General features: G+C 35.8%; 2 protein-coding genes across 4 annotated transcripts in view; one reads left to right on the forward strand and one right to left on the reverse strand.

Annotated features, from left to right (window-relative positions):
- The first annotated feature begins 41 nt into the window (after window positions 1-41).
- On the forward strand, window positions 42-27,350 carry LOC138707423 (DNA helicase MCM9-like). Of its 2 annotated transcripts, none has more exons than XM_069836833.1 (13): window positions 42-257; window positions 1,697-1,793; window positions 3,293-3,474; window positions 5,320-5,486; window positions 10,270-10,407; window positions 11,478-11,584; window positions 11,715-11,931; window positions 13,981-14,214; window positions 15,443-15,589; window positions 17,684-17,859; window positions 18,899-19,141; window positions 21,293-21,465; window positions 26,520-27,350. In XM_069836833.1, exons 1-13 carry the CDS (start codon window positions 227-229, stop codon window positions 26,546-26,548), a joined length of 1,941 nt encoding a protein of 646 aa, XP_069692934.1. In that variant the 5' UTR covers window positions 42-226; the 3' UTR covers window positions 26,549-27,350. The 2 variants fall into 2 exon arrangements, with proteins under 2 accessions (XP_069692934.1, XP_069692925.1); XM_069836824.1 differs by lacking the exon at window positions 26,520-27,350 and adding an exon at window positions 23,313-24,636 and having other exon boundaries at window positions 43-257.
- Iru (E3 ubiquitin-protein ligase Iruka) overlaps window positions 25,324-27,770 on the reverse strand; it is a 38,818-nt gene continuing 36,371 nt past the window's right edge. The window contains exons 9-10 of one of the 2 annotated variants that reach the window (XR_011334238.1): window positions 26,206-26,331; window positions 25,324-25,976 (exon numbers count right to left, since the gene is read on the reverse strand). The gene's annotated coding sequence lies outside the window, so the exon portion shown is untranslated. The remainder of the gene's footprint in view (window positions 25,977-26,205; window positions 26,332-27,770) is intronic. The other variant, XR_011334237.1, reaches the window with a different exon arrangement.

Below are 27,770 nucleotides of genomic sequence, written 5' to 3' on the forward strand. Positions count from 1 at the left end.
GAATATTATAATTAAATAATCGACATCATTCTCACAAACTCTGAATAGGCGCGAAATATGTTTGCTTGGGTCGCTGGGATGTGGGTGGTTGTAGTTGTAGATAATGTGGTTGATTTCCTAATTACTAATATAATTAGGAGATTGGTTAACATTAATGAGAGAAATATACATCAGAAGTATTAAATGTAATCAAAGATAGGAAGCCACAAAAGGTCTGGTGTACGATATGGCGACAAGGGACGATACGAAACTTAAAAGTAAGTGTAGATAAGAGTACCTACTATCGATTGTGATATATTGAATGTGATTAATAAAAATGGGTAATTTGCTAGGAGGACAAACGTTGCACATACACCAGTTTTACACTAAACCTAAATATACATAACCTAACCTATCCTTTGATTAATGCTTACATGACTACCGGTACTACAGTAATGTGTAAAGTTCTACTCTTTTGCTTTGGGATAGTCCTCCTACATTCCACTGTCATATTCTCAAGGATGAATTTTCGTTCTGAGAAGAAGAAAGGAAAGAAACCTAAAAAAAACACAACATGGATTTGTGCAGGAAGTAGGCCTACATAAGCTAAAAGAACAATATTCAGTCATATCAAATGAACCTCAACCCATGATACAAGTTAAGAATCCAACTGAAAAAGAATCCCATGACTGCTTCACAGACCTAAACCAATGTGTGTTTGAAAACGAAATTGACACAGTGACTCAAGCTTTTGCCCTTGGAGACCATCAACAGCAAATACCCAGAAGCCCAATGGCTAAGAATATATACAGATGGCTCACAAATGCATGGTTATGCAAACGCAGGAGCAGGGATATACAGCTACATCTTTGCCTTTTATAAACCCATTGGATCATTCAAAACAGCTTTCAATGGAGAAATCGAAGCCATTCGAACAGCATTAAACCAACTTCTACTGCATCTTGAAAAATTCTTCAAGTCTGTCATCCTGAGTGATTCAAGATCCGCCATGGAATCAATTAGTGCAATTGAGCCAGCTACATCAGTGGAGATTCATGACTGCCGTAAGACATCTAGGAAACTCAAATTAGCTCAAAAAGAAGTTGTAAATTATTGCAGTGGATCCCTGGGCATTTTCAAATTTTTGGCAATGAACAGGCAGATGCATTAGCGAAGAAAGCTGTGATGCTCACTAGTTGCTTCAAATCAGTAACATCATACCATTCCTCTAAACTCTACATAAAGAAGCAAATGGAGGAACAATATCCCATGAGTTTAGAATCAAACATCACAACCAAGCCCTAGAAGACTTCCTTTCATAGCACACCTGACTGGCCAAGACAAGAAGCTGTTGCGAAGTTCCGGCTCCAAACTGGACACGGCATTCTTGCCAAACACCTGTATCGCTTTGGGTTACTTCAAACACCCACCTACAAGCTCTGTAATCTGGATGAAGATATGGACAGGGACCACTTAATGCGCTGCCCGGCTCTTCGCAGAACATCCAAGACCGGAAGATGTTGGGAAGCCAGGATCAAGATAATGAATCAAATGGACAATTGATGACTTTTGCTAATATTCCATGCCATTAGAGAAATAAATAAATAATTATTACAGGGTTAATGTAAAAGCGGTCTATATGTAACAATATCTCCTAGCAAATTACCTCAGGTAATAAAAATGTAACAAGGTTAGAATTTATTCATACAATTTTTAGGCATGTTTCAGGAATATGCAATCCGTCACCATAAAAATGAATTACTAGCAATTATGAGAGCTGCTGACGAAATGAAGCACTACTCTATCACAGTGAAGTAAGTATTCAGAGTTACGTAATGTAGGAGAATATTTCAAAAGATTGTGGAAAGCTAGCATTAATTAGCTTACTGTATATTTATTGATCAGAATTCGTAATTTTTCCTCACATATTCATTTCTAAGATAAATGTTTTCATGCACATCTGCCTGACAAACTTATCAGAAGAGTTTCAAAATAAAGTAATAATAATATAATAATAAATTTAGCATTCCTTATGAAAAGGTTGCCAGATTTGACAAAGTGTATTACATATAATTTGGAAACACACCTAGAAGGTAAAATGATATACATTTGAAATGGTTAGGGAATCGAATATACAAAATGTCAGAAAAATTTACATCCAAGTAGCGTTTGTGCTCATTTACAGTTAAGAACGGGGGGGGGGGGGGGGGATATCATCAGATAGGTAGAATGATTTGAATGCCATATACCGCGAGAAAAATAATAGTACGGGTTTATTGGCATTGATATCTAAACCTATCAACAGCCATCGGTTAAGATAACTTGAAATTTCCATTATCACTCACATACAAGTGATTTCTCAATATCTGAACCGATCCTTTGAGGGCACTAATGGCTATTTCCTTCACAATGCTGTGTGTTAGTCCTAGGCTTTTACATTTGTTGGCAAAGAAGGAGGGTATGGTACCTCGTGCTCCCACCATCAGACCTATTACATCAATGTGGGACAGGCTATATTTATCTTTATAGAACGGGATTGTTGGTTCATAGATCCGTTTCTTTTCACTGTCCACCTCATGCGGTTGATCTGCATGTGTCTCAAATCTGATGGTGGGATCGAGAATGTATGCCGAGTTGTTCTTAATGGCAATGATATCAATTCGCCAAACACTTCCTTGTGTGGCTAGCCTCTGCACCTCTTGATGGACTGTAAACCCCACTTCCTTCAATGCCTCGGCCAGCATAGAACGGACAGCATGGTGATGGATGTTGCGAATTTAATTTAATTTAATACTTCAATTCATTTTGACAAATTAGACCATTTATTAAAACTCTGAACCTGCATAACCTGGTGCTGTAATTGACAATTGTATGGGGGTAATCGCATTATTTGATATCTTCTTTCATTAGCAAGTTGATCCAGCTTATAAATCCTTTGCTAAATTTTTTAATTGATTTATTTTACGATGCTTTATCAACTGCAATGGTTATCTAGCACCTGAGTGAAATGAAAGTGACAATGCCACCGAAATGAGTCCAGGATCCAGCACCAAACGTTATCCAGTATTTGCTCTTAATGAGTTGAGGGAAAACCCCGGAAAAAGCTTCAACCAGATAATATATCTTAACCAGGAGTTGTATCCAGGTTCACTCATTTTACGGTCAAACATGCTAATTGTTCTTCCACAGCAGTGGATTTCTTTTGCTAAATTTTGAATGGCAGTACACGTTGTAACAATTTCATTTTCATTTGTGAAAAATGAATTCCTTTTAGTTGTAATAATTCTTTAATTTTTTTCTTTTTTTCCTTTAGCTTTGTCACATTATTCGAGATAAGCACCCAACTAGGAGATGGCATTTTGTCAAATTCCAAAGAAGTACTTCCAATATGCGATAGAGCTCTGATTGGAGCACAAAGAGACCTAGTAGAAGACCAATCTTTAGAAAATAAACATGCACATACAGTGAAGATAAATATTCATGCTCGAATGACTGGTAGGTACAAACTGCACTGATTAGAATATACCATAGATGACGACTTGTAACAAAAGAGGAAATTAGAAAATAAATTGTACAACCTAAAGTAACATTAATCTTTTCTTTTTATAAGTGAACAAGAAATTTGAAGGATAATAGACGAGTAAGCATATCATCAGTCTTGGTTATAATACTATACTGCTTTCACAGGACATAGTTCATGGAGGGCAGAACACAGCCATTCGCATTTAAGGAATGTTGCCTGAGTTGTAAGTCAGACTCCATCGCAGTTAGTGCGGTACTTTAAATATTACATATGCCCAGACAAAATATTGTAAACTCAAAGAATATGAATGTTCGTATAGATAGAGAATTATTTCTTGCACATGCTGGTGAAATTCCCGTATTTTTAGCTTCCTTAATACTTCTCCTCGGCCAGTTTTATTCTTAAAATTGAGTGTCTTTTGACTTCTGTCTCTCATAAATTAACAGCTGATGAAAACAACATTTGAGCTGATAAGGTTTCACAGGCACATTCCTGACACAAGTCATGTTACCTACCCCATATGTTATCATAGTTCAATCTTTAAAAAGTTGTGACGTTAGATAGGTTGATTGGTTCCTGGTTGTGTTGAATATTACAGTTCCTTGTGCTAACTATACAAAACTAATGTTTTATATTTACAATTTTTAGTGTTTATATTACTATAAGTGAATTTGTGGTATATTATTGTAAACTTTTTTTATACCGGTATTTAGCTCTTCCAGTATGTCCAGAACTTCATCGATAGCAAAGTAACAATATAATAATCTCCTATGAAACATTACTAAATTACCTATAAATATTTCGCTGTATATTATTGTAAACTATTTTATGTTTAGCTCTTCCAGTATGTCCAGAACTTCATCGATAGCAAAGTAACAATATAATAATCACCTATGAAACATTACTAAATTACCTATAAATATTTCGCTGTATATTATTGTAAACTATTTTATGTTTAGCTCTTCCAGTATGTCCAGAACTTCATCGATAGCAAAGTAACAATATAATAATCTCCTATGAAACATTACTAAATTACCTATAAATATTTCGCTGTATATTATTGTAAACTATTTTATGTTTAGCTCTTCCAGTATGTCCAGAACTTCATCGATAGCAAAGTAACAATATAATAATCTCCTATGAAACATTACTAAATTACCTATAAATATTTCGCTGTATATTATTGTAAACTATTTTATGTTTAGCTCTTCCAGTATGTCCAGAACTTCATCGATAGCAAAGTAACAATATAATAATCTCCTATGAAACATTACTAAATTACCTATAAATATTTCGCTGTATATTATTGTAAACTTTTTTATGTTTAGCTCTTCCAGTATGTCCAGAACTTCATCAATAAAAAAGTAACAATATAATAATCTCCTATGAAACATTACTAAATTACCTATAAATATTTCGCTGTATATTATTGTAAACTTTTTCATGTTTAGCTCTTCCAGTATGTCCAGAACTTCATCAATAGCAAAGAACAATATAATAATCTCCTATGAAACATTACTAAATTATCTAGAAATATTTCGCTGTATATTATTGTAAACTTTTTCATGTTTAGCTCTTCCAGTATGTCCAGAACTTCATCAATAGCAAAGAACAATATAATAACCTCCTATGAAACATTACTAAATTATCTAGAAATATTTCGCTGTATATTATTGTAAACTTTTTCATGTTTAGCTCTTCCAGTATGTCCAGAACTTCATCAATAGCAAAGAACAATATAATAATCTCCTATGAAACATTACTAAATTATCTAGAAATATTTCGCTGTATATTATTGTAAACTTTTTTATGTTTAGCTCTTCCAGTATGTCCAGAACTTCATCGTACGATTTTTCCACGAAATGAAGATCTTGGAAGCTTTCTCAGAGTGTCTGGTACAGTTGTAAGAATTACAACTACAAAGATGCTCGAATTTCAGAGAATTTATGTGTGTTCAAAATGCAAATACACCGAAACAGTGAAGGTATTTGATATTTTAAACATTTCCTTTAATTAAAATTGAAGCTGTTAAGAGTGATTGTTTATTTGTGCATGCGTGCGTATGCATGACAGCAGGTTGCCATTGGAGGTGCTAACATGAATGTAATGAATAATACCTATAGAACATAGGTACATTAAACCAGTTCTCAGATACAGAGGAGAAATATTACCTCTAGCAAATGAAACAGACAAAAGATTGAGCAGTGTCAAAATAATCTGTTAAGAATAATAAATGGTGCAGTCAAAACCACCCCAATGTAATATTAAGAATAACAATAGGAAATTGCACGCATTGTATTCGTCACCTGTTATAATTAGGAACATTAAATCCAGATGTTTGAGATGGACAGGGAATGTAGCATGTATGGGAGGATCCAGAAATGCATATAGAGTAATTGATTAACTAGCACACTTACTCGTGTTACTTATGTAAGTTTGTGCAGCTTACAGCTGTTTCGGTGCTTCATCACCATCCTCAGAGCCTACTAGATCTCGGCATCATCTCGAACTTCTCTGCCTGTTATGTGAGTGCGTTTGATTGTTGAAAGGTGTTGAATAGTGGAGTCAAATAGTGTGTGTGTGTACTGAAATTGATCTGTGTGTTGAGAATTTGATTGGGGTGTGTTTTAGTGTGTTTGTATATTTCGTATTGTTCTAGTGTGTTGAGTTTTTGGTTCTTGGGTTGTATGTGTAGCATTTATGTTATTGTATGTATGGTTAGCATTGGTTATGTGATCGGCGTATGTAGATGTATTGTGTCCTCTGGTTATTGCTTTAATGTGTTCTTTGTAACATGTTTGGAATGATCTGCCTATCTGTCCAATGTAGAACTTGTCGCAACTATTACATGTGAGTTTGTATAGACCTGTGTGGTCGTATTTATTTGTTTGTGTTTTGTGTGTCACATGTAATAGTTGCGACAAGTTCTACATTGGACAGACAGGCAGATCATTCCAAACACGCTACAAAGAACACATTAAAGCAATAACCAGAGGACACAATACATCTATATATGCCGATCACACAACCAATGCTAACCATACATACATACAATAACATAAATGCGGGCATGGAAATCCTACACATACAACCCAAGAACAAAAAACTCAACACACTAGAACAATATGAAATATACAAACACACTAAAACACATCCCAATCAAATTCTCAACACACAGATCAATTTCAGCACACACACACTATTTGATTCCACCTTTCAACAATCAAACGCACCCACATAACAGGCAGAGAAGTTCGAGATGATGCCGAGATCTAGTAGGCTCTGAGGATGGTGATGAAGCACCGAAACAACTGTGAGCCACACAAACTTACATAATTAACACGAGTAAGTCCGCTAGTTAATCAATTACTTATATTCAAGTGTTAAAAGTAGTGTATGCAAGATTCAAAATGGCATATAGAGTGTTAGTTGGGAGGTCGGAGGGGGAAAAGACCTTTGTGAAGGGCGAAACGTAGATGGGAGATATTAAAATGGATTTGAGGGAGGTGGGATATGATGGTAGGGACTGGATTAATGTTGCTCAGGATAGGGACCGATGGCAAGCTTATGTGAGGGCGGCAATGAACCTGCGGGTTCCTTAAAAGCCAGTAAGTAAGTAACAACAGGAAACAACCCACTTCGAGATTACTATGATTCAGTTACATGAAAAGCCAACTGCAAATAAACACAAACATGCTTTGTTACCATAATAACTCGTATAAAACTTTTCTATTAACACAAAAAGCCTTCAAGGATAAAGTAAATAAATTGCTTCCTGATACAGCAGAATGCAAAATTTTACCCACTGCTTCTCCCACAAATCCATTAGACTACACTGATATGAAATCTGAATTATCATTGCTGCAAGATATACACAAGTCAAGAATCTCCCATCTAAAATGTTAATGCTATCCTTGCAAACAATAACTATCAGATATCCACCAGATGAATGGATACTATAATTTACCGATGACTCCCTGAGTAACATAGAAAAAGGAGCAGGAGCTGGAATCTATGCGAAATCTCCTCTCAAGTTGGACCAGGAACAACAAATTTCGAAGCAGAACTGAAAGCAATAGCAACCACATTGCAGAATAGTCTGTATAGACGTCAGATAAGAAGAAAAATAGTAATACTTGTGGATTCAATATCGGCAATACAAGCAATAACCAGATACGACCAAACCACCTCAAAAATCACCCAGGAAATCAGAAGCACCTACAAAATTTGATGACACAAGGTAAACATATTGTACTGAAATGGGACCCTTCTCATGTAGGACTATTGGTAATGAACAAGGAGCAAAAGAGTTTTCGCTACGAAAAAGGCTACAGGAAGTACAGCGAAAGATAAATCGTAATAGAAAAAAATAGAATAAGAGCAACCTTTTAAATAAGAAATATGAAGTTATCGATAAATATGCTAACCTTCTATGAAGAACTACAATAGAACTTTTCAGATTAGAAACAGGCCACGACTGCTTAGATGAGCTTTTTCAAAGAATAAGAATAGTCTCAGGGACAGGGTGCTCCCTTACTTCAAACAGAGAGAGAGCAACGGGGAGGGGGGTTGTGTGAGTGTGTGTGTGTTTTTTTTCTCTCTCTTTTTAACATAGCCAAGTGACTTAAGACATGCTTTAGGACAAAATATAATATTGTTGATCAAAATACATTTTCTGTTGATTCCAAACTTTTTAAAGTTCTAAGTAATCAGTTATACTGTATTTTCTTGGATGTCCCGCACACCCCACTTTTCAAAGGAAGAAAAGAAAAAAACAAAAAAAAACAAAAAAAACTCTCGACAAATGTAGCTATTCACAATAAATTTAAAACAATTAAACACAAATACAGTTCATTTAACAAATTTTAAATAAATTTTATTCTGGAACAAGACGCACTTCAAACTCATCTTATGCACACTGCATACATGTCAGTTGTCTTACTTAATTAGTCTTTTACATGATATCCTGCAATATTAATAGCATGCATCAGTAAATTAACTACAGGGTGGCACACGAAATGTCATACCATTTAATTATCACATTAAAATTTTAATATTGTAGTTTCGATGTTTCTAACTGCGCTAGTGGATGCCGAAATTCATGGAAAATCCGATAGGTAGCATCACAATTCGGATGTAACCATTGCTACGAGCACAAACATCAATTTTTGAAATGGCAGACAATGGCCGATTGACTGTTGAACACAAGGTGAAAGTTGTTCTGTGTTGTGAATAAACAAAACGTTCGAGGGAACCTCCTTGCATGCTGCATGAAAAAGAAATGTTTAGGGCAAAAGTTTCTGTATGGGCCGCAATTTCGAACCACGGAATCATCGGTCCAATAATCTTCGATGAAACTGTCAACCAAGTTCGATTCAAAACCATGTTGGAGAGCAGTCTTATCCCCCATCTCATGGCAAAAGCTCTCCCTATGGAAACTCAGTGGTTCATGCAGGATGGAGCCCGTCCACACACTGCAAACACCGTTCTGGATTACCTGCACGAGATGTTTGATCTTTGTGTGATGTCACATCGGTTTCTGAACGACTGGGTGCGGCAAAATGTGGCCGCCTCATAGCCCGGACATTAATCCGTGAGATTTCTTTTTATGGGGATTCCTAAAAGAGAAAGTGTACCAAAGGAGGCCAGAAAATGTGGTGCAGCTCAGAGTCCTTCTAGTGGAGTTGTGCCGTGCGCTATCTGAAGACTTGTGTCGAAAAGTGGTGACGAATGTAAGGGTTCGTTTGCAAGAGGTTGTGAGGCAAAACGGCGGTCATATGGAACATGTTTTGCATTAGAGATAAAATTCCAAATCCTAATTATTAATTCTGTATAATTTTGTAAAGCTTTAATACAAATCAATATGTGTTATGTGTAAAATAAATGGTATGACATTTCGTATGCCACCCTATACCTCTGTTTTGTATGATACTAAGTGATTTGTCATAATAAATACCTATCATCTTTATTAACTTTTCATTCTGCGCCATTTTCGTCATCACCCTGATCATCATCGACCGGTATTCGTCTTCACTCTCACTTCTCCATACACAATCATCCTCTGTTCCGTCCAGCTGATTAGAGATGCTATACTTTTTTAAGCTTTTTTCAACAAGAGGGAGTGATATGTGTGCCCATGCATCACGTATCCATTGAAAATATGAGACAAACTATATACTCATCATTTGAACTTGATTCTGAGGTATGTAATCCAAACACCATTTAACAATGTTAAGTATTGAAATACCCATGCGGGAGGATGATGGCATGTGCTACCACCTTATAAATTGCACAAGAGAAAAATCGGGCAATGTTGCCAACTTTATTTTGAATAAGCAGCGCACCTGTATACCACCCTATGATCATTTTAGTGAACTTTAGTAGCCTATTGTTTTTCCTAAGTTTCCCAGTTCCACAACAAACAGGACACTGTCTTGAAAGTTCGAACTAGTTGGTGTGAAGACTTCCAAAGGTTGCATATAATCCGAGGTAATTATGGATTAAATTGCTTTTTCAGCTACCATTATCAATCTTCAGTAATGTCCTCAACACTACCAACAACTCTCTTGTACCCCCGAAGACATAAAATCTTTTCCATGTTATAATGTTTCAGCGCTGTTATTTGTATTCCTCTCTTAACTTTCATGTCATTAATGGTATTGTGCAAATCATATCATATACAGGAAGTTGTTGTTCATTGTTATATAGGCTAGTTGATATAATCTCCAAATATCTAAAGAATACAATACAGTTCTTAAATTTTTCAGGCTGATTACGAGCAATATTACACCATGTCCAGTCCTTCAAAATGCTCCAATCCAGAACAATGCAAAGGAATAAACCTCCAACCCATTAAAGCAACTGATAATTTTAACTATAAGGATTACCAGGAAATAAAGATCCAGGTATGTTACATTACAATATACGAAGAGACTCTTGCTCCATGTCCACTTGACAACCAGAGATTTATTGCATTTCTTTTATCCCCTTCATATAATATTTTCGTTTTTCAAATTAGTTGATTTCAACTATATTCCCTAGACCACACATATGATAACGTTTTTATGAGATCTTCGAAAACGTGCATTTTCTCTTAGTGCATTAAAAAATTCGCCATTGTACTCCTTAAATGTTACACTTGACTAGTGCAGTGAATTCCTAAGAATACAACCATGAATTTTACTACAATATTTGGATTCTATTTTGTTGACATGGCTGAGTACACCTCGGTCACTAGTGGCAAGCATAGTCAGCGCTGCTGTATTGTCAGCATTATCTACTTGTTCCGTGATATTACATTGAGATAGATATTTTTATTTTTCCATGTAGAACATGTTAAAACTTACGGTCATATTATATTCGAGGTCATACTGGATTTAGGTGGAAATTTATTTTTCATCCACGGGAGTAAGTGTTCGTCCTTTATCATGTGTTGTCTCAGTGGTGGCCGTGCTGACTGAATGGCCAGTCAAGCTCCCTATGTATGTGTGTCTAATATTGGTCAAAAGATATATCCTTCGCTACACTACACTGGATTGTACAGCTGGAAAGGTAAGACATGAGCCAAACATTGGTATGCACTGACATCATTTCCTCTGTAGAGATTGTCGAAAGGAAATAAATGCCTTCCCGTCTGCACATGTTTGGTGAGACCTGCGCAGTAGATATGATGACATCATTTCTTCTGTAGCAGCTGGTGGAAGGGAGGAAGAGCCTCCCCTGTGTCCATGTTTGGCTCATGTCTAATCTTCCCAGTAATAAATCAGTATGAAAGATAGAGGAAAAACATGACGAAGAAAAAAAGAAAACTACATTCGCGCCAATATGCCATACAGATAAAATATCTGCACAAATTAATACAAAAACCAATGCTTGAAAGTTCAGTTTTGTTTCGCATAATGTATTTCTATATAGCTTTGGATTTATTAAAAACAAACTGTAGACTTTGATTGTACAACTTAAAATATTCTCTCAGGAACAAGTAACAAAACTGAAAATGGGCACCATTCCACGGTCAATGTGGGTTACTCTCGAAGATGATATGGTTGATTCCTGCAAACCTGGAGATGACGTTGTTATATGGTTAGTATTATTTTTTTCAATAATTAATTGGTAATCAAAAGTTTAAAATGGATAAATGTATTAGATAGAAGAACTTCATTTCCAATTTTCAGTAATTATATTCAGCTGATTAATTATTTTCTGTCTTCAGTGGTACTGTTATGAGACGATGGAGGCATATGTATGATGGCAGTCGTAGTGACATTGAATTAGTGTTGAAGGCCAATCACACACAAGTTTGCAACGATCAAAGATCATCTGTTTTAGTTACAAATGAAACTCGTGATGAATTCTCAAAATATTGGGATGCTCATTCACAGGAACCATTGGAAGCTCGAAATCACATTTTGGCATCTATTTGTCCTCAGGTATGTGATCATTTATTATACAGGATTAACTTAAGTTTACAAATCTGTTTCAGTCATACTTATAATTGAAATTTGTTTTACTGTTTGTTGACAACATGGTGATACTGAATAATTAGATTAGACATTCTACAGCAGTGATGTCAAAGCAAGCGTATTTTTCTGACCTTGACGTCGTGCACGGGCATCAAGCGCTATGTATGCTAGGAGGAATAAGTAGCCTGTTGGATTAAGAAAACAGTGGTGCACAAACTTCAAACGGAACGTGAAATTTTATGTCGTTACTTTTATATGGCTTCTTTCTGTTTGTTATTTTCTATATTGTCTGTAAAGAAAAGTACTGACACCTATTTCTTAGCCTAATATTGCAGTTGTGTTTTAAACGTTAATAACATAATAAAGAGTAAAGAAGGAATATTCACACAAATTCCATAATAACTACAACTATAATGTACTAAGTGAATTAAACACATCATTCATAAAGAAAGTGTTATCCCAAAGAAAGACACTGAATATGACATGATAAGTTGAAATTGATATTGATGGTATCTTTAGCCTTATAAAAGTAATCAAAACAATATTATAGTACAAAGTAAAGTTGTCTAGGTATATGTTTTAACTGTAACTAATATTACATAATAAAACTCTTATCACATTATGCTTTTAGGTGATATTGGTGCGCAACTTTCTGTTATTGGAATATTAAATTATCTCGAAATCTGCTGAAGCTATAGAGCTGACGTTTTACCAACACATAGGCACATATATTTTGTTTGTGATGTAACAGTATTTGCTTTGTTAATTCATTTCCTTACAAATATTTTCCATGCGAATATTTTCAAACATTTTTACGTATTTACGATATATTAGATTTACGAAAACATTGTTTTAGTACCTGTAAGGCTACTAAAAAAACATATCTGAAAATTTCACTTTTCTGTAAAAAAGTTGAGAAAATGTTCCTTTTTAATAAAAAAGCAAACTTGTGAAAAATGAACATTAAAATTAAAACTTACATTCTTATAATGCACTTATACTTCTCAGACAAATTAAAAAAATAACATGGATACAGTTTTAATAAGTTCTCTTCCCTTCATCTATTGAATCAGTGCTGGCCATCCCTGTATATAGCTCGAACAAGTCGCATATACTACCTCCGTCTGTCTCTTTCCTTTCCACTGTAAAGCGCGCGCTTGCTCCTATGGGCATCAGTTGACATCACTGTTCTACAGCATATATTATGTAAAATAAGATCATTCTAAACTAAGGAATTTTGAACAGACATCGTATTTCAATTACCTTGGATGTGATGTTCAAACAACATGAAGGCTGAGGATCCTTTCATATGAAATCAACCACCCTTTAGGATCGTATGTATATTATGATGTTAATATTAGCTTAATATTATTTGAGATGTATATTTCCCTTCCTTCCCCCCCCCCCCTCCCCTTTCATACTGCAAAAGCCTGTTGAAAGAATGCGTAATTTCATTCCATTCGATCAGATCTTAAAAAAAAGTGAGTAGAGACAGAATTGTTTCTTAAAAGAAAAGTCCGACATATCATGTACCAACATTCTCGTCACGTAGGAGAATCTGGTGTTTTAGTGGATTAGTAGTGATAATTCTGTGAATTGATGTATGGAGATGGATCCAATCAGAGAAAAAAAGTAAGATATGGATATATTTCTCCATTATGCACGTTATTTGCAACCCATTCACAACATATACGTCTTTTCCCGAAAAAGTCACTTGGACTGTGACTCTCCTGTATGAGGGATTTACTCAGCATTATGTAGCGGATTAACTCCACTGAAATCTTAGCCAACCATAAACTCTGCACATTTTCTTCGTGAAATCATTTCCATGTTTGGAAAGGTAGACATATAGCAAATAGCAAGTATGTAGTCAGTGGTGGGTAACAAAAGTGATATTGATATTCTTAAAAAAATACTTCCTTATTTCATAAGAGAAATAAGTTACATGTTATCATATAAATTATGTTTTTTTATTGTTGTAGTTCTTTATGTATAAGACTGACTTTCTGCATGCAGGTATATGGACTATATTTGGTGAAGCTCGCAATAGCTGTGGTATTATGTGGAGGTGTGCAAAAGATGGATGTTTCTGGGTGTCGAGTGCGAGGAGAATCTCATCTCTTGCTAGTTGGCGATCCAGGAACAGGGAAATCCCACCTCCTGCGATTTGTGTCCAAAGTTTGTCCTAGATCAGTGCTGACCACAGGTGTGGGTTCTACTTCAGCAGGGCTAACAGTTTCTGCTGTTAGGGTAAGCAAGGTTTTTTTTTTTTTATATGAAAATGACTGAAGTAAATATTAAAATATAGGGTGTCCATAAAGTTTCAGTACTCAAAGTTTGTGAATTGATTACATGAACTATATATCACTTGAATATTTATAAACTATACATATATTTTTGTATATACATAGTGGATCATTTTGTTTACAATATAAGCACTTGCAAGCACAAGTCCATACACTTGATCATGTTTTGCAACAAACTTCTTAACATTTGGAATTGATTGCATCTATTGTCCGCATAATTGCCTGTTTCAGGGCGTGCAACATACGAGGGTTATCTTTATAAGCCCTTTCCTTTGAGTAACCTCACAAAAATACTGAGGACTCAAATCAGGGGAGCGTGGTGGCCAAAGGTTTTTGGATAACATTTCCATAGTTTCATTAGAAGTGTGTCACATTGCACTATTCTGATGAAACCAAGTCACGTTCATCAAATTCTAACAAAGCCACAAATTGTTGAGCTGTATTTCTGATACAGCACCATCTACTGTGGTATCGAAGATGCTGATTTTCTGAGAATAAAGTGGTACCTCGTATAGCATTTAGGCTTTCCACAGCCCAAATTCATGTGTTCTGAGAGCTGATGTATCCATTTAAGTGAAACATGCTGTGTTGCCATATCTCCACACCTTCTTGTATCTTGACCCACTCTTTGTCTCTGGTTGTGTGTAATTTAGCAGAACCTTTTTATTTAGGAATGTCCTTATTTCTTGAGCATTCAGAACTAAATTGATTTTGAAAAGAGTTGTTCCTTTCTTTGTTAGATTGGAGCCAGCAAATTATGAGATATATTCCAAGAAGCAAAATAAGTTTAGGAAGACCAACGAAAAATGAGAACAGGCCAACAATGATGATGGTGGTGGTGGTGGTGGTGGTGGTGGTGATGGTGGTGGTGGTGGTGGTGGTGGTGATGGTGATGACTTTCCAGAACCCATTCACCTTACGTAAATCTTGATACTGCCAAAATTAAGCAACTTATATACAATAACAATAAAGAGATACAAAATTTTAAGGAATTTGAAAAAACAAAGTGTGATTGCAAATAACTCAGATAAAATTAGTTTTATTAACTGATAGTTTTGTTGAGAACTATGTTAATTTTTAAGCTATTAAATGAGTGATATTCGAAAGGAAACCAGCAATACTCTTTTTGTACATTATGGAATTTCGAAGTTACGAAAGACTTGTAATTACAGGAAAATGGAGAATGGCAACTGGAAGCTGGGGCATTGGTTTTATCTGATGGTGGAATCTGCTGTATAGATGAATTCAATTCAATTCGCGAACATGATCGAACAAGCATTCATGAAGCAATGGAACAACAAACAATCAGTGTTGCCAAGGTATGTAAAATTATTTCTCGATATTTTAAAATAGTGTATAAAATATACTATGTAAGTATAATGAATTGGGCAAAATTGATGTGTTGAAAATGGATCAACCCTAAATAGTAAAAAATGATTTTACAGTTTTCCAGCGTTTTTCTAAAATCTCCATTGCGTCAATCATTAGTGTTAGTAAATTTCAAATACGAGTATATAAAATTATTTTCGGTCACGTGAAAGAATAGGTCAGTCAGTGTAACACATGAGAGCTAAATTAAATTACATTACAGTCTCATCTCACCAAATACTATTTCGCTATCATCAATTCCATCAAAGCTGAATAAACTAGTAGTTGATACAGCATTGATGACTGAAAAAATAGATGAGATTCGAACTCTTACACTAACCCTGAAATCTCTCAAGATTTGCTAACTACAGTGTATGACCAGTCTGATTGCTAAACAATATGCTTTCACTAGCAACTGTCTCTTATTTCAAAAACTTTTTAAATGGAGATTAACTCAGTCAAAAACATTTACTTTATGTTGCAAGATTTTTTTCGGTTTTTGCATTATGGCATAGATGAAACATCCAAAGTTTCGGAGGTACATGTTGGTTCCTTAATCACAGACAACAAGAAAAGGAAAATCTATTTACTGGCCCCATTACCAAGAATTAAGAGCTACTCTCCAGTCACGATAATATCTTCAGTAGGTAAGTCTCCATTTCCTTGCCTTCCCTCATGATGGAAGTGACAGCTAGCTCTGAAACATTGAATGTTTCTACATCTAAAGAACTGCAAAAACAAAAGATCTCAGACCATGTTGATATCGGTAACTATGAAAACCATAAACCATACATAGGTAGTCCTTACAGTCGAAATTAATAAATTAATTGACAACTACAATATTTGTGATGTCAATGCCATAACTATCAGTTAAAATGAAGTCTGTAGCAAACTTTTACCTCTTCGCTTATCTTCGGTAAACCTCAATCAATTTCTGATGGGCGTCATTCTTTTCTTGAGTGAATGTACATCAGCCTTTTGACTTTTTGTACGCCTTTCAATATTTAGGATTATGAAATGTGGATGCGTACTATGACGTGTATTGAGGTTGTTGACAATAAATATATATCACATCATTTCATTTGGCATTGTTATTCCACTTCTATTATTTGCACAAATAGCACAGCCTTTGTATCAAAGTTGAGACAGTACTTTTCAGGAGAATAATATCCAGAAATATCCATCCTTTACTCTTGAGAGCCTGACATTCCAGAAGAATATGTTTCACAGTCTCTTTTCCATCCTTGCAAATTCAGCTGGTGGGGTTATCACAATATAAGCTCGCAAGCCATAGACGCATCCTGAACTGATCATTTCTAGTTAATAAGCCAACAGTTTTTTTTTTCAGCAGTATCAGTTGAATTATAGATCTACTAATAGCTAATGAGTTACTGGTGTGTGTGTTCGTGCGTGCGTGCGTGCGTGTGTGTGAAACGCTCTGGATTTAACAATGAAGTCATCATCCTTCTTGCTTCCCAATATTTTGATGGAAGGTCCACAAATGTCCTAAGAGTTTCACAATTAGCCAGGTGCTCCATCTCCATGTCCTCTTCTCTGGTGCACAGTAAGCATTTAGGTGAATTCAGTACTTGATTCATATGGGAACTTGAAATTTGTTTTTAAGTTGATATAAGTTCTTTTCTTTGCTAACCTATCTGCTTTCTCGTTACCGTTCAGTCCGCAGTGGACCGGGATCCATTGGAAGACCACTTTTTTATTTAGCATTTGAATTTGTTTTACCATGCAATGAATTTCTTTTACTTTTTCCATTTTAGGGGATGTAGTTGAGCTGATGGACTGGATTGCAGCTTTGGAGTCAGACAGGATGACTATGTTTTTGCACTGGCTTAGCCAAACAAATACATTTTGAAGTGACTGTTCATATGTTTAGAACTAGAAATATATGTTATTTGAATTTTTTTTTCATTATACTTGCCTGCTTTTGTCATTGACACTACTTTGAGATAACTAAATATTTTAGGTAGCCTATTTCTTAAAAAAAAAAAAAAAAAAAAAAAAAAAAGCTTACATAGTTCACTTTTCAGGCAGGACTTGTATGTAAACTGAATACTCGATGCACAATCTTGGCTGCAACTAATCCTAAGGGTTGCTACGATCCTGCACATCCACTGTCTGTAAACATTGCCTTGGCCAGTCCATTGTTGAGTCGGTTTGACCTCGTTCTAATTCTTGTCGATTCTCGAAATGATGAGTGGGACAGGTAAGACTATAATTTCATCTAAATCCAATATCAATTCGATAGTTAGTGCTTCTTAAACTTTTGGGCATCTTTATCACTACTTCTGACAAAAATTCAGAACAACAGAATGTGTAAAACACCACAAAAACTTAATTTTCCATTATTATGAACTTCTTTGGTTTGTGATTTAAAGGCTTGTGTTAGTAGAAATATTAAAAAAAAAAACATTTAAACATCACAGACTTTTTTTTTAACATCTAGTCATAGAAAGCATATAAGTTTACTATTTACACAACTTTTAAATCACTGTTTAAGGTGATTTCAACTCGCATTATAAATACACTATCTACCAAAAAGTAATTGGGCACTATTTTTGCCCCTTTAGAACCTCGTGGTACCACCTCTTGTTGCTATAACAGCAGCCACCCTGTCAGGCATGCTCTCCCCTAGTTTGTGTAGGATATCCACTGGAATGGGTCGCCATTCCTCTTTCAACATGGCACTCGGTTGGACAATTGAAGTTGGCCGCAACTCCCGAGACCTCAATCACCGGTCCAATTCGTCCCAAAGGTGCTCAGTGGGATTGAGATCAGGACTCTGTGCAGGTCAGTCCAAACGGCGAACATTACTGCCTGCATACCACTGCATAGTAGCCACCGAAACATAACGCCAACTTCCATTGTCCAACTGAGTGCCATGTTGCAAGAGGAATGGCGACGCATTCCAGTGGATATCCTACACAAACTAGTGGAGAGCATGCCTGACAGGGTGGCTGCTGTTATAGCAACAAGAGGTGGTACCACGAGGTTCTAAAGGGGCAAAAACAGTGCCCAATTACTTTTTGGTAGATAGCGTATATCACCACATGCTATATCTGTAAGACTTAGTGATTCAAAATCCTCACAGAAATGAGATAAAACAGACTAAAGAACCCAATCTTTGTAATAGATGATGAACACTGTTGAATTTGACCTTACTTGTGTAAATTCAATCAGATGATGATACGTTTAAGAACTATCTAATAATGTACTTACACTTACGTGATAATGTTTCGTTTTAGGTATGTTTCTGGCTTTATTCTACAAGGTAAAGATTCCATTAATGAATATGAAAATAATTCTCAACGTGGAAATTTGTGGGGAATTGAAAAGTTACAAGCATACTTCAGCATTGTCAAAACACTTAATCCAGTTTTTACGGAAGATGCTACACTTGTTTTGCGACGATACTACCATGTGCAAAGACAAACTGATGGCCGTAATGCAGCTCGCACCACTGTCAGACTTCTCGAAAGTTTAGTCAGGTAAGAGGAACTCGTTTCGCAATACAGATGTGATGTGTGTCTAAGTCTTATCATAATACACGAGGTGATCGATCATTCTTGTTTGGCACTCAAGAGTAAAAGTAATAATTACTACAAATTATTTTATAATGTAAGAAATGTATGATTGATACCATTTTTCACATTACTATGTTCTACATTGTACTGTACACCTTAGGGCAGGAAGCCATACTAAAGTAATGTAAGGAAAAAGGGGAGGGGGGTCTTATCATAAAAAAGGCTTAAAAATGCTATTCTAGAGCAGGTGTTCTCAACCTGGTGCTCTTTTAATGACACGTGCTCTCATAATTGCAATAAAATTTTGCAAATCTAGCTTTCAGGTAATAGCTCCCTGTAAAGCAGGTTTGAATAATTTCAAGGAAAAATTATTCCAGGGCCGGGTATCGATCTCGGGACCCTTCGCTTAGCGCGCGAACGCTCTACCGACTGAGCTATCCCAGGAACCATATACGACACCATCACAATTTTTCCTTTGTATCCACACAACTCAAGTGAGCTGACAAGACGCCAGAACTCAACTATGAGTGCACACAAATACTGTGTGACTTAAGTCAAGTGAGCTGACAAGATGCCAGAACTCAACTATGAGTGCACACAATACTCTGTGCGACTTAAGTCAAGTGAGCTGACAAGATGCCAGAACTCAACTATGAGTGCACACAATACTCTGTGCGACTTAAGTCAAGTGAGCTGACAAGATGCCAGAACTCAACTATGAGTGCACACAATACTCTGTGCGACTTAAGTCAAGTGAGCTGACAAGATGCCAGAACTCAACTATGAGTGCACACAATACTCTGTGCGACTTAAGTCAAGTGAGCTGACAAGATGCCAGAACTCAACTATGAGTGCACACAATACTCTGTGCGACTTAAGTCAAGTGAGCTGACAAGATGCCAGAACTCAACTATGAGTGCACACAAATACTGTGTGACTTAAGTCAAGTGAGCTGACAAGATGCCAGAACTCAACTATGAGTGCACACAATACTCTGCGTGACTTAAGTCAAGTGAGCTGACAAAATGCCAGAACTCAACTATGAGTGCACACAATACTCTATTGTGTGCACTCATAGTTGAGTTCTGGCATCTTGTCAGCTCACTTGAGTTGTGTGGATACAAAGGAAAAATTGTGACGGTGTCGTGTATGGTTCCTGGGGTAGCTCAGTCGGTAGAGCATTCGCGCGCTAAGCAAAGGGTCCCGGGATTGATACCCGGCCCCAGAACAATTTTTCCTTGAAATTATTGGAATAAAATTTGCTCGCAAGCATGACTGCTCTTCAGGTTCTTTTTTTAATTGAAACCTTGTTGTACAGTCGGAACAACTAGTGTTTCTATCCATCCATTATACTATTTTAGCGACCTAATAGACCTCCCCTATTTCATGGTGTATAACCTCTTTCAATTCAGTGTAGACTTAATCAGAAAAATCAAGATTATTCAAAAGAATAATATAGTTGCTTGTGAGGAACTTCAATTGACAGATCTCCAGTCCTCCTCAGCTCTTAAATATTTGTTTTAAAAGGAGAAATTTGTAACCTTTTGGGGGTGGGGGTTAGAGAGCAGAAGATAAGAGAGACTTCAAATAATGCGGAGTGTTTCTTTCAAATGTCTGACTATATTGAGGGCAACCAACTTATGCGAAAAAACTTTCTCACTTATGAAATACCTCAAGAACAAAGCACGATCTCGATGAATTGATTCACATCTGCAGGACTGTTTCTCCTTGGACATCAATAAAATTCTGAGTGACATTCAAATTCAAGGATATCATTTACCTTTGTGAGTGTTTTAAAATGTTATTTGTCTATTTATTTCATTTATGTATTCATATAGTCCTATCAAACCTATTCGATTTCATTGTGCTCGGTGCTCGTGACCTTCAAAAGCTTGAGAACCCCTCTTCTAGTGTGTCGTAAAATTTTAACATTGGTACTTCAATGGATGTCTGAACATTGGGGAATGGAGGGTAAAGAGGCAGCTGATTTCTTGGCTGAGAAAGGTAGCAAAATTACTGCATTGTTCATCTTTACGTGTATCTTACCACTCTGTTGAAATCATCATCATCTGTTCAACGTTAGATACCGACCAACTAATTATTTTTTTCTTTTAGATTGTCCCAAGCTCATGCAAGACTTATGTTTCGGGAGGAAGTGACAATTCAGGATGCTGTTGTTGCTGTATCACTGATAGAATCTTCAATGCAAGGATCTGCATTAATTGGCGGTATTGATACTCTTCATACATCATTTCCAGAAGATGCAACAAAGGAATTTAAAATACAAGGTAAGGTCTAAATTTGACTTCATTGCAGTTGCAATGCACATTCTATGTGTTGTCTGTTTAAAAGTGCAACACAAATTACTACTATTAAATTACTACTACTGCTGCTGCTGCAATTGATTTTTTTTTTTTTTTTTTTTTTAATGCCTGTACGCATGATATAGTAAAATTTTCGACATACACCATTACTAACTTGTGCGATGAACAATTATTCTTGTCTGAAATAGCCAATTAATTTTGCTTTTAAACATGAAATAACCGTGACTTCAGACTGTTGTTTTAAACACCAGTCACTTGCTTTAGTTGTAGAATGAGTACATTCAAATAAACAATAGTCACATTATTTCAAATCGTGGAAAAATCTCACTACTATCTTTCTCATATAGTATGAAAACGTAATCACATATAATTTCTCTACAAAATGCACTTACTTGCATATAACGAAATATATTTTTATATAAATAAATTAAGTCTTTTTGGTCGTAGATAATTCACCTGCAACAGCTTTGCTTATATTAGTGCATTCTTAGTTGGTGCATAAAATGTATGAAAATGTATCTGCAGAGGTGCCAACTTTTTAAGTGGATTATCATTAATTCCTTGCGCGTGTTCTCCCCTTCTGGCGAAGTCAGATGTAAAGCATAAAATGTATATTTGCTTATACCAAATGGGTATCGATGTGCGGAAATGTCCATTTGATTTGTTCAATACGTTTGCATCTACTCTAGATCCATTTGTAATGCAGTCAGAAAACGTATCGCATTGGTAAGCTGCATATTCCTCTTTAGAAGTTGCTATTTGATCTGGTTAGTGGTGTGTATAGAAGCAAACAGGGTTGACATATCTTTCTCACTTCTTTCTTATTCTGTATATATTTTTGCCATGATAATTTTGCTCTTCAGTAATAATTTTCCCTTTGGTCGTAATGTTGTAATAGTGGGGAAAAATCCATAATAGTTGGCAATAATTCTCGCTTTGGTCATAATGTTGTAATAGTGGGGAAAAATTCATAATAGTTGGCAATAATTTTCGCTTTGGTCGTAATGTTGTAATAGTGGGGAGAAATCGGTAATAGTTGATAATAATTTTTCCTTTGGTCATAATGTCCTAATAGTGGGGAGAAATCCGTAATAGTTGGTATCTCTGTACCAGCATATTATATGGTACTGGTTATTTTTTGCAGCAATAGCAGCAGCAATAATAGTAATACTGGATGTTCATTTCAAAATGTGTCATGACGTCACTGTTGTGGGTCAGCGAGTTTCAGCTTATATGTCAGAGAAGTTGCCTATTAATCAAGGCGTTCAATCTGAACTTGAGAACGTGTACGGTATAACTTGAACGTCGTAGCAACAGATGGCGGTCTGTATGCTACCATAACCTCTTTTGAACTGTGTTTTGCACGGGCAAGTCGTACGCAGGGTATTTGCTATCATCGGTTGTGTACGGCAACATTCCACAATACAAATCAAATGCTCCATGTCCATGTTGACCGTCCAAGTTAATGTCAACAAATATGTAAGTAATCGTCTTAACCCTCTCCCCATATCCCGACAGTAAGAAAAGAACTCACCTCAGTACATGTTTCCAAAGTATCGGTAAGTACTCTTCAGAATGAACGCCATACTTGCTAGGCAACTTCTCTGGCACATAAGTAATACGCCTCTGCGGAAGTGTAGAAAGATTGAATTCTCTAGGCTCATCGACTAGCCACGTGACGGCATACAGCGAGCCATGACACACTTTGAACTGAACACGCAGTAGTAATGAATGTGCAATATGCAAAAATACAGAAAATTAAAATGTTATCTGAAAATTGTAAAAGTGTTAATATAATAATATGATTTCAGTCGAGCTGGTGTTACAGAAATTACAACTTCAAGAAATACTGACCAAGGAATTGGCACGATTAGACCGCCTTAAATCACGAAATTCAGGACTCGTTCACATAGGAAACTTGACTTCTGTAAGAGAGCATCGACTTATGAGTAATAATCAGAGGAATGAGAAAGATGACGTTGAAATAACAGTTGATAGTTCTGTACAGTCTCAATTGGAAACAAGCGAAGAAGCAGTGACTGTGTCCAGGAATGACAATTCAGAGCTGTCTGCAACTAATGAAGCGCCTAAACATTCAGCAATTTCAGAGAAACTGAACAGCGTTTTAACTAACATACGAAAAAACAGAGACAAAAACATTTGTGAAGCTGCTGAACACCAACGGAAAATTTCAAAGAGAAAAACGAGTGCAATGGATAAAAAAAGAAAACAAAGTAATGATGTGGAAGTTAAAGATGGTGGTGATACAAAATCAACAGAAATGAAAGATTCAAATAAGTCAAAACGAAGAAAACAGGTAATGGATAAAAGAACTTCGAACACAGAAGATACTTCAAAATTACCAGAAACAACAGATATACAGTCTACTGATAGAAATAAGGACTTAGTTAATTTGAAAGAGAAATTCTCATTCACAAAAAAATGTTCAAAATCGGTAATAAACATTTATGATAATCACGCAAGTACTAATGGTGCACCAGTTGATATTTGCGATGAAGAACGAACCACTTTAAATGAAGAAGGTGACAAAGCAGTATGTTCAAAACCCTCTGCCAGGTTATCAATGAGTACTCTTGAAAAGCTAAAACAATTCAGACAGACAAATATGAAGTCTGATGAAACAGTTCAAAGGAAGAAAGATAACATAAGTACTGTATTAAAGAATGATGATGTGGATTATCTACAGAACAACAGAACTAAACAATTTGAAGCAGTTACTGAACTGGCGAATTATGGCAAGAAGTTGTCCAGTTCTCAGCAGTCTAATAGTAGTAGTTCAAGCAGCAATGTTTTTCCATTGTTAGCTAAGAGCTCCCCAAAAACAGCGCTGAACAATTCATCAGTATTCAGCTTGGATGTGGATGATATAGAAGATTTAGACTTGGATATATAGAAGCTAAATTCAATTAAGGAATGTTTGTTTTCTTGAATAGCTGCAATAGAAAAGATGAAGCATATTTGGTTTATAAACTTCAAAACTAAAGCCGTATATTTGAACAATACCTGTAATTCCCCAAACAAGAAAGACACAAAGATATTAATTTTGTTTAATAAACTGACCCAATCAATGTTTAGGACAATAGTTCTTTTAATTTTTCCCACTATCTGCATTCCCTGAAAAAAAAAAAAAAAAAAAAAAATTCTCAATTTTTAGCCTAACATACAGTATAGTCTATAAACAGGATGTTTCAAAATTGATGGTTAATAATTTACAGATGAAAGTAAAAACTAACCCAAGTAAAAAAAGCTCCAATACATGTTGGTCTGTAAATTAACCGTTGTCAAGATGATGCACATTTTTGTCGAGATTTCTCGCTGACGACGAGCAAACGTACAGATATCCCTAACTGAATTTTATTTAGAGCAGATGTTCAAAATGCTGTCCATGTTTTCTTCTCTGTAGTGAGCTACAAATCCTCTCCAGCAGTTCTGGATCATTCCTTATTTCAATTCCTGAAGTGTGTTGACCTCAGAAGTGTAAACCAGACTTTTACATGACCCCCAAACACAGAAATCTAATTGGTTTTTAAATCTGGTTACCTAGGAGGCCACGGTACAGACTCTCCTATGGCTAAGGGAATATTGCATGAACAGTTAATTTGCAGACCAATGTTTATTGGAGCTTTTTTTGCTTCTTTCAGTTTGTACTTTCCATCTGTAAATTGTGTGTGCGTGCATGTGTGCTTGAGGAATAAAGAGGAAAACTTCATTTGTGCCTACCTACATTATTTACAAGAAGTTATTTGATTACATACCAGTACTATAATGTCTAATGACAGATTCTAAACAATAAAAAATGCATTTGTATATTAATTTTTATTTATATTCTATAGTGTGCTTATGTTACACAAAGAGATTTCAGTAACTAATTACAATTTCAATCATTGTTGTTCCTGCATCACTAACTGAACAGCTAAAGCATCATCTTTTCATATTCGAGTTCCAACATCAAACCTCACCAGGAGAAGACACTCTTTTGGTATCACCGATTTTTATGATTCTGTTTTAAATTGAAGCCGAGGATGTAAAACAACCTTTTGCGCAGATTTGTCAGGCACTTCTGTTTCACTTTATGATATTTTTAAAATTCTCCAATGACCATCACCAACAGCAGCACAATGTACTGATAATAATGTAAATTCTTGAAATCCATTGAATTATTTGAAAATTTAATTTTCTGCTGAGGAATCTAACCCATGTATAGCATTTTTATAGTAAGAAAATCTTGTTTTTGCTCTTAATAACTTCTTCTAATCAGATTATAACCAGGATTTTCTACCATGTATTTTCAGCACTTCAATAGTTTCTGTAACATTGCAGAATGTGGACAGGCATGGTAGTTCATTATTTATGTCTCGGAGAAATTACAATTTTGTTTTCAGTCTAAAAGATGTCAGTTCTTTCTTGAAATCACCCTGATCCATTCAGAAAATTGGCAAATGCTCACCGATGACCTGAAAAAGAATACCATCATATTCAGGTGTTCACCCAGAAACAAAGTAGAAATTTCTTAATTGTCCTTATTATAACGAATATAGCGTGATTTTATACCAAGTCAGTGATTACTGTAATATTTGCACTCGATTTCCCACCATTACCTATATTATAAAAATACTAACGAACACACACAGAAGGAAATTATTTTCTGAAAGTATACATTCATTTCCACCAGTTTCAGCAAACCTGGCAAGTTTCCAACAAAGGAAGTACTGAAGTTTTCCAGTGTCACAGTGTTTAGTTTCGTGATCCTGCAGATTGATAACAGGCAAAACTGCATTTCACAGAGTGACACCAAGTGCCCCATGTGCCCTGGAACAAGGGATGTAGGTAGGGATGTTAACTAGTGTTAACAGCTAAGCTCTAAACTGAGATATAATGTATTAGATACAAATGTAAATCATTTTATGCACTGTTTACATTTCGTCTTTTTCTGAAATATATTTATAAAATGTGTTTGAATTAGTGACCCTTTCGATACATATTTGTTGTTTTTTCAGCATTGTCAGTCTTACCTGCAGCAACATGAATGGAGCGATGTTACAAGCTACAATCATGTGATGCTGGGGATTTATCAGCTACTCATGGTACATAGTATCTTTTATAGTAGCCACAGAACTTAACCGAATATCAAGATCACAGTACTTCAGGTGGAGATTAATACCTCATTGCCACAAACTGCAACACTGTGTGATCTAAATCTTCACTCCTTTTGCTTAATCTGTCACTCCACTTGGAGGCAGTGCCTGTGTTTGACATATGCCAAAAATATAATATCACGGTAACTTATATTTATCTCACTGATATTACTAAGATCAGGATAATTTTTAAAAGATACACATTACTACAGGCCAGTTACTTCATGGTGACAGCTTTGGCCTGGCGACGCAGTGGTTTGGGCGAGTTCACTGTTTGTTCGAAGGGGTGTTCCTTTTAGTCTTCCCCTGGCTGCGCTAGCAGTCACATCTCGGGAGCGTTAGTATGGGCCTACAGTCGTGCTAAGGACGTACTACACCACCACTGTCTTGTATGTTGCAATTTAGTGTGTTTGTCACGTACATTTCATTTAATTACTTAAATATGTAGTTGTAGTGCTTCTGTTTTGTATTGTTTAGTGTGTAGTATTTATTGTCTAGATTCACTGCTATTTTCTGTTTGTGAAAATGCTGCCTGTTAGAAGCAAACTGAAAGTTCGGGTATTGCATTCGCAGTCGTGAGCAACGTGTAGCGCTTTATGAAGATAGCGTCGGAAGAAAAAACGGAACAAATGTTGAAAAACTTGTAGCAGTGTTTACCGCTGTGTCTGAGACCTGTGTTAGCCAAATAATAAGGGAGACTAAAGACATTGATAATCGGCGCCAAAATCAACTGTGGACAACTTTAATGAAGCTGTCATAAGACAAACCACAGCACAAGTTCTATATTTCACAGAAACAGCGGCCTACACTTAAAAATATATATATTATTGAAATTGAAAGACTATCAACTTTCAGGTAGGTATCTCGACTTTGAGAAAAGTTATTATGAAATTAGGATTTAATTGGGAAAAAAAAAAAAAAAACACAAAATAATCGTCAAATTCTGGTGGAGCATCACAGCATTAGGGCCAAAAGTTTGCAGTATTTGAGGAAAATAAAGAAGTACAGAGAAGAAGGCCACTCCATCGTTTACATGGATGATGATGATGATTGGGAAAGGTAACAGTGAAGCACTGATGAACATTACCAGCATTTCCGCATGAGTATATTTCA

Source organism: Periplaneta americana, chromosome 1, assembly GCF_040183065.1.
Source record: "Periplaneta americana isolate PAMFEO1 chromosome 1, P.americana_PAMFEO1_priV1, whole genome shotgun sequence".
NCBI classification, from domain to species: domain Eukaryota; kingdom Metazoa; phylum Arthropoda; class Insecta; order Blattodea; family Blattidae; genus Periplaneta; species Periplaneta americana.

Excerpts from the sequence above, each read along its gene's own strand:
- LOC138707423 (XM_069836824.1), top strand. The coding sequence starts at position 227 with ATGGCGACAAGGGACGATACGAAACTTAAAA. Across the intron at positions 3,475-5,319 it reads TATTCATGCTCGAATGACTG|CTCTTCCAGTATGTCCAGAA; the intron begins GTAGGTACAAAC and ends TTTTATGTTTAG. Across the intron at positions 21,466-23,312 it reads AAAGGAATTTAAAATACAAG|TCGAGCTGGTGTTACAGAAA; the intron begins GTAAGGTCTAAA and ends ATATGATTTCAG.